This window comes from Tiliqua scincoides, chromosome 11, assembly GCF_035046505.1.
Source record: "Tiliqua scincoides isolate rTilSci1 chromosome 11, rTilSci1.hap2, whole genome shotgun sequence".
Taxonomy (NCBI): Eukaryota; Metazoa; Chordata; class Lepidosauria; order Squamata; family Scincidae; genus Tiliqua; species Tiliqua scincoides.
In genome coordinates, this window is record NC_089831.1 from 4,290,514 (window position 1) to 4,298,045 (window position 7,532).

Consider the following 7,532-nt stretch of genomic DNA (forward strand, 5'->3'; position numbering starts at 1 on the left):
TTCCGAGTAGACCTGCACAGGCGTGAGGCTGGGCTCTGAGAAGAGAGTTGAGGTGTTTCTAATATACTTCTCAGTGCGCTTACTCGCGAGTAAACCCGCTGAGCGCCAACACCCCACAGAAGGGCTCCCCCCTCATAACACTCAAGGCAACTTTTGGCGCCAACAAAATGGCGCCTCTGCTGAAAGAGCGGCGCCAACCCCGCCCCTCCCCCACAACAGGCCCCGCCCACTTTCCCCGCCTTTTCCACTCAAAAGTCCTTCATCGCAGTGGGCACGTCTATCGATGATCACGTGATAGCACCTCTCTATAGAGGTAGAAAAAAGAAAGAGTCACATAGAGACTATTGATTGCTGGTCACGTGACAGCTCCCTCATAAACATAGGAAGTGACCTAAATACTAATTTTAACTGACCATGTAGACATAGAAAAAGGATAGAGTCACGCGAAGACTATTAATAGCTGGTCACGTGAAATATCTCGCTATAGAGGTAGAAAACGTCTAGACTCAGACTAATTTTTCCAGTGAGCGTTGAAAGCCTGCACCTTGACCACGGTGCTCTCTGTGGGCGGGTCAGCCTTACTCCAGACTATCAAAAATATCAACACGAAGTTTAGGTGGTGTGGGGAAAAAATGCTCCTTCCTCTTTTGCACCTCCCTGCCTTTTTTATCTCTATGTCTTTCTTTATTGGTCGCATTTACACCCCGCCCGTCTCAGCCAAATGGAATTTTGCTCTTATTTCTGGGCAGCATCTAAATAGCAGATGCTCCTCTAGGAACTCCGAGTTCCTCGGTCGCTGATGCTGAGGGAAACGCGGAAGTGCCCCATGGAGAGAATGAGGTATGTTATTCCGGTACTTTCGTGATCTACGGGCGCCCCGTACGGAGACGCTGGAGCGGGGCTCTTCCGCCTGTCGGGGGTGGAACTTCCTGCCCTGAGGCCGTTGGGTCATGTGACAGGAAGACCCACCCCGGCAGGCGGAAGAACAGCGCTGCAGCCTCTTGGCACTGCGGCTGTCAGTCCTGCGGGGTTACCATGGCGTCAAGGTTACTGCGGCTGAGTGGGGCTCTCCGAGGCCTCAGTCGAGGCCGATACCCCGCGGGCCTGGCGGGCGCCTCTCGCTCCGCGTCGGGTGGAGGTGAGCCTGGGGGGAGTCCGGGAAGCGGCACAGGCCCCTTGGCGGCCTCGGCGCTGGCTCTGGGAGGGGCCTGAACAGACGGAAGGAGACAGTCCCTTAGCCGGGTGCGGCTGGTCTGTGGAACTCCCGGCTACAGGACGTGTGTCCCAGAGGCTCATGAGTCGCTGGGCGCCGCTCTCCGGGACACACATCCGGTGGCGTAGCTGGGGGGGACGGAGCGCTCAGCCTTCCAGGAGCCGTTTGGCTTTCTCTCTCGCCCGCACCGCTCCGCTTTGCTCCCCGCCGGGAATGGCTCCGAAGGGAGGGGCCGCCCGCCGGCCCCCCTCCAGCTACGCCACCGGCATGTGCGTTTTGTAGCAGAGTGAATGTGGTCGAGCAGGATCCGCTGACTGCCTCCCACTGATTCGGACCCTGGTCCCCTGCTGGTCCGGCTCTCCTTCCAGATGGTGGGAGACCCCTGGGCCTTCTGCATGCGAGGCATGTGCTGTGCTGACTGGGTGTTGGTCAGACAGAAACGAACCAAGCAGAACAGACAGACTCTCTCCCCAGGAACTGGAATTATCAGTAGGAACTCAAAGAGATGAGATGTGGGGCTTCTGTGGGCCTCTGCGCTGTGCCCTGCGCTGCCCCTCAGTTGTTCTGTTCACCTGTCTAGTGTGGAGTCCAATCACCAGCTTCTTTTCAGTTTAGAGAACGCCACTCCTTGTTCAGGGCGAGATTGGCAGCTGTGCCAGTAACTGTAACACGAGTGATGGATTCCAGTGCTCACCAATATCCTGTTATGCCAACAATCCAGTGAGATAGATTATTACCTGAGGTAGAATCTACCAGTGAGACAGATTATTAATCCCATTGACAGATAGGAAAATGAAGGCTGAGAGGCTGTGTCTAAGGCTCTGTATAGTGTCTGTGGTGAAACTTGAACTGAGCTTTTTGGGTCTAAAATGGAGGTCTAGCCCCTGGCTGTCATGCCTAGCATTTAGAGCTACCCTAAAGTATATCTGAGTCTACCCTCCTGTACAGCAATGATTTTCAACCTTTTTTGTCTCACAGCACACTAACGAAGTACTATAATTGTCAAGGCGCACCATCTGTTTTATGACAATTGACACACACTGTTGGTGGGAGGATCACATCCCCCAGTGGCCCTATTAATTAACATCCCTCCCCCAAACTCCTGCTGCACGTCTGCAGACCATTTCTGGCACAGCAGTTAAAAATGGCTGTTGTAAGGGGTTCCCACATTTATCTAGCTGTGAATGTGCATTCTTTATTTAAATTTGCTGATTTTTGTTTATGCAAGAGACTCGTCGGGTGAATCCTGGTGACTGGCTCCAATACAGAAAGGGCTGCAAAATTTTCAGAAGATGTCCCTCTGTGAATTGCATTGTGGGCCTAATCTAGCAAAAGCTTACTGGGCTCCGAAAATGTGTAAAGGTGCACTGATAAATCGTGGCTAGAGATGCAGTTCTTAGTACCAAATTGTGTGATAGGCAAAACCACCTTAAACTATTTGTACTGCTCTTGCACATTTCTTTTTGTTCTTGTGCGAGTGAGATAATGGGTGAGATAAAACGATATGTACTGCATTACTAATAATACTTGCGAGCTGCCTTGATTTTGTGTTAGAAAGGTGGGGGTAGAAATCCCAGAACTTCCTGGGTCAGGAGTGCTGAGGGTTTCCTGGGTGTTAAAGTGATTGATAATAGTGGGTGTCTTTTGAAGATGTGTAAAGCAGCCACTGGAACACTGTTTCTTCTTCAGTGGGATGGGTTGTGAAGAAATGGCCTGGTATGGAAGCAGTGGCCGCACATCTGGAACTCAAGCCTGCACCGTTCCTTGTTGGTGCTTTGGAGCTTGGTGATGACATCGCCAAGAGTTCCAGAGCCACCACCATATTGCTTTGTGCACTTCCCTTGGAGATTTGAGAGAACACAGACAGGGAGGAATCTTCTGCCTCAGACTGCTCATCTATCTTCCTTCATTGCAGGTATCCCCACAGATGAAGAACAGGCTACAGGTCTGGAAAGGAAGGTCCTAAAGGCTTTAGAGAAGGGCCTGGTAAGTAGAAACAAAGAATGAGACACTTCCTTGGTCAATAAACCTATATGAATGGGTACTGGCAACAAGTTTGTTCCATTAGCTGACCTCTCTTCCTGAAGATTGGTACCGTAGCTGTCTCACACTACATAACCTGGCAGCTGGAAGAAGCTTAATGGGTAACACTAACTGTCTGACCCTTGATGCCTTTGCACCTTGACCTTTTTGGTGGGGCGGGCTAAATGGGGCCTGTTCTGGTGCAACATACTGAAGTTCATAGTTTCTGGTTGAGGACAGAAACTCTTTTGTGGTCCTAACCTAATCTACAGCTATTGACTTCAGCACCTGACAAACTGTTTCCTGTACTGTAGTGAGAGTGGGCAGGGTGTGGTTCACTGGAGGATAGGTACTGTGGCCTGGAGACTGTCTTCCCTGCCTGTAAATGATGAAATTGGACCAATTTCAGTTGAAGTGAAAACTGTCCAAAGGAATGATTTTGGATTAGCAGCTGATGTGCTACCAAAAAGCTGAGGGTGGTGAGAGGCTGGGGACTTGGGGCATCTGCTCTGGCTGAATTGGGTCTCTCACCCCCAGCTCTTGTCTTCTCTTCTTGTCTCTCTCTGGCTGTAGGATCCCTATAGCATGTTGCGGCCTAAACGGTACGCTGGGACCAAGGAGGACCCCAACATTGTCCCTTCAATCACTGACAAGAGGATTGTGGGCTGCATTTGTAAGTGTCTCCTTATGTACAAGGGTAACTGCTCACTCTTTCACTTAAAGGGCATTCTCAATACACATTCACTCACTTGTAGGTTTATAGCTGCAGTTGTCTGAGGAAGATGGCACCTGTCTGAGTCTGGATAGAAGGATTTCTGTGGGCTGGAGATGATGCTGGGGCTGGAGCATGTTAGCTGCAGTGGCCCTCTCCTCAGATTTTAATAGTATTCAAATGGCCTTCAGGCACCCCTTACTGTCTAGACAAAATTGTTTTCCTTGACATCTTCATGTTTGTTTTGCATTTTTCCAGTGCTTCTCTAACTTGCTTTTTTGTCCTATGCAATGCAGGTGAAGAAGAGAACAGTGCAGTTATCTGGTTCTGGTTGCACAAGGGAGAGCCCCAGCGCTGCCCTTCCTGTGGGGCCCATTACAAGCTGGTCTCCCACAAACTGCCGTGACTTCACTCCAAAACCTGTTTCCATGATGGTTTCTGGGATCCAAGGCTGGACTGAGCAGCCCTTTAGTTATGATGTACTGTAACAATTCCTTGTAGCTCAATAAAAGTCATTGACTCCGTGTGTGAATAGATCACTTCTGTGTTCCTGACATGCTGAAAAAGCAAACACGAAGTATTGTATGTACCAAGAGGTGGGAGCAGCAGAATGGCAGCTGGATGGGTGGAAGGGAGCCATGCAGCATCTCACATGTGTGCCTGCATCAGAATGGGAGAAGTGTGTGTCAGGGAGAAAGAGCTACTTGCACATGGTTATCTAGCTATTGAGGGGAGCTAAGTCAGTAAAGAATGGTTTCTTTCAGGAACACAACTGCAGCTGTTCCAGTGCTGGGCTAAAGAAGTAACCCCTACCCTTTCACCAAACATGAAGATCAGCCTGTACTACTCTTAGGCTCTGGGGAAAGGGGGGGCCCTTCAAAAGTTGCAACTGCAGGAGTATCTGTCACTAGCAGCCCTTCATGATCCTGGCAATAGTCTTGCAAGCCTGCTATAGGTGTTCCTTCTTTGCAGAAAAACATCACTGGCTCCTTAAGATCATATGTAATAGTCCTGTTACCTGCTCTGCTCATCTTCAGTGCCTATAGAGACAAATGGGGAATGCAAGGTCATCTGAGGGGGCTCTCCTTCAAGTGCTGCCTTTATCTGGAGTTAAAGGTGGCATGTGGGTAAGTCTTCTCTATAGTGGTGCTGCAACTCTGGAATTCTCTATGGGGAAACTAAGAACTTCCCCCTCCCTCATGGTCTTCTGGCAAGGGCTCAAAACATGTTCCTTGGGTTTGGGGGATGTGTCATTGTCTGTCCCATGTCTCTACATCAGTGCTTTGATTATAAAGAGTTACCCTCCTCCAATTGGTTGTGTTCCCTGATTTTATTTATTGTTTATCTTTAGTTCTTGAATTGTAAGCCACCTTGAGCATTTGTTTTGACTTGGAAAGGTGGGATATACCTCTTAAATAATTTCTCCCTGTGATAGGGAACCTGGAAAATTCCTGGGTTCCAACCATGGCAAGGAAGTCTTCATGTGTCTGCTTTTGAAGCCAGATACTGCATGTGTGTGGGGGGGGGGGGCTGCTGCAGATTCCTGAGAAACTAATCCCATGTTCTTCCATAGGGGCTAGTGTAGGTGCTGGGTGTGTGGATGGGCTTGGAAGCCAACATTTCTTGGCATACCACATGGCTATAATTCTGCATTGACTCCAGCATGTATTTTAGACATGCTTTTCCAAGTGTGTTCTGCAGAGTGGTTGGCAATCCACAGCATGTCTCCTGGTTTTTCCTTCTTCCAGCCTTCTCAAAGTCTGGGGCTTGCTATGTGACAGAAGGTGCCAGGCCTTGCAAGAAGCTCTAAAAAGGCAGGAGGCAGCAAGTGTTAAATTGTGGACTGGCACTACACTCTGTGTACTGTATAGTAGGGGCTACGCTGTGCTCTTGAAAGAGTCTTGTGTCTAAAACAAGCGTGTGGGATGCATTGGGCTGCAAACTGGTAACAGACCTACTTGCACGTTGTAGCAGAGGGCCTTAGTTCTCTGCTAACTAGGTTAACTCTAGTTGGTGAGCAAGATTGCAAAGGAGGGGAGTTAGCTTGACAGTGGGAACAGATCCCAACTAAAGATGAATTCCTTTCCAGCCCTGATATAGTCACACCAATGCGGTTTGTGCTGCATCTTGTGGTGGGGAGGCAGTTATGGAGGCCTCCACAATGTAATGGAAGATTTGTTCTCTTGCCTCGGCTGCACTACTGCTGGAAAGTTGGATAAGATTGGGCCCTGAGTCTCTAATGAAAAAAATCTTGCTAAGGTGACTATTGACAGGCACAGGAGAAGCAGCAAGTCTACTCAACAGCTTCCTTAAACTGAAGGTGGTTAAAAGCTGTTGCTCTGTTTGAAAGTAATAGCTTCTGTAAATAAACAGAAATAGAACCCAGTTTAAGGGTTATGCTTTTAGTAGCTTCCTCTTGGCAATAAAGATCACTATTTAAAAGTAAAATATACAGACCACATAGTTCCTTTATGGAACCTTCCCCACACCCTGTCAAAGAACCTCAACAGCCAATTCCTAGTAACTTTTTTTTTAAAGTACATGCTTTGCTACGAGATCTTGGTGCTGTTGCCCTTTGTAGAGGTTTTTTGTGGCACGGCTGTGAGCCTCTAAGACCCTCTGGAAGGCTTCAGAACCTCCTCAGGTATGTTGAAATGACCCCGGGGCCCCATGGCACTGTGATCGCTGCAGTGCCATCAGGACACATTCCTTGCAGGAGTTTGGGAACCACTGCCCTATAAGCTTTCAAGGAACACCAATTCCCTCAATGCAAGGTTGTAGGAAAAACCGAACCTGGAAGAGTCAAGAACAGAAAATGTGCTCTTCTATGCAGCTTCCTCATATCACCCTGTCACTTGTTTTCTGTAAGGTATTTGTTTAGCACTGCATGGTGAAACCTTGTGCAGAACTCAGGTTTAACACTTTATACCACTTCAGAGTTAAAAGGGACTTCAGAGGTTATTTAGTCCAGCCCCTGCTCAGTATAGGCAACTGTTACAGCATCCCTACAGCCGCTCCTTGAAGATTTCCAGTGAGGGAGAACCCACAACTAGACAAGTGTGACTGTTAAATTGGCAGTCAGCTCTTACAGGTAGGAAATTCTTCCTCACATCTAGCCTAAGTCCACTTCCTAGTAGTTTCTTGCTTCTAATGCTGCTGTTTTTGAACAGCAGAAAGTTAGCTCTTCCCTCTGATAGCCTTTTGGCTACCTGAAGATAGCTATTATATATTCCCATTATAAACAGCAGCATTAGAACCAATGTGTTGAAACTGCAAGTCGACTTAGGCTATATGTGAGGAAGAATTTCCTAAGACTGCCAATCAAATAGTCATGCTTGTCTAGTTGTGGGTTCTCCCTCACTGGAGGTCTTGAAGGAGTGGCTGTAGGGATACTTTCCCTCTCACAAAACACCAGAACCAGGGGACATCCACAAAAGTTGAGTGGTGGGAGAGTTAGAACAGACAAAATATTTCTTTACCCAGCGTGTAATTAGTTTGTGGAACTGCCACAAGAAGTAGTGATGGCATCTTGCCTGGATGCCTTTAAGAGGGGATTGGACAAATTTCTGGAGGAGTTCATTACAG

At 48.4% G+C, this 7,532-nt stretch overlaps 1 protein-coding gene across 1 annotated transcript; it reads left to right on the forward strand.

Moving 5' to 3' along the window:
* Positions 1-959: 959 nt before the first annotated feature.
* COX5B (cytochrome c oxidase subunit 5B) lies at positions 960-4,471 on the forward strand. Its single transcript, XM_066639515.1, has 4 exons — positions 960-1,138; positions 3,129-3,199; positions 3,809-3,908; positions 4,244-4,471. Exons 1-4 carry the CDS (start codon positions 1,036-1,038, stop codon positions 4,351-4,353), a joined length of 384 nt encoding a protein of 127 aa, XP_066495612.1. The 5' UTR covers positions 960-1,035; the 3' UTR covers positions 4,354-4,471.
* The last annotated feature ends 3,061 nt before the right edge of the window (positions 4,472-7,532 follow it).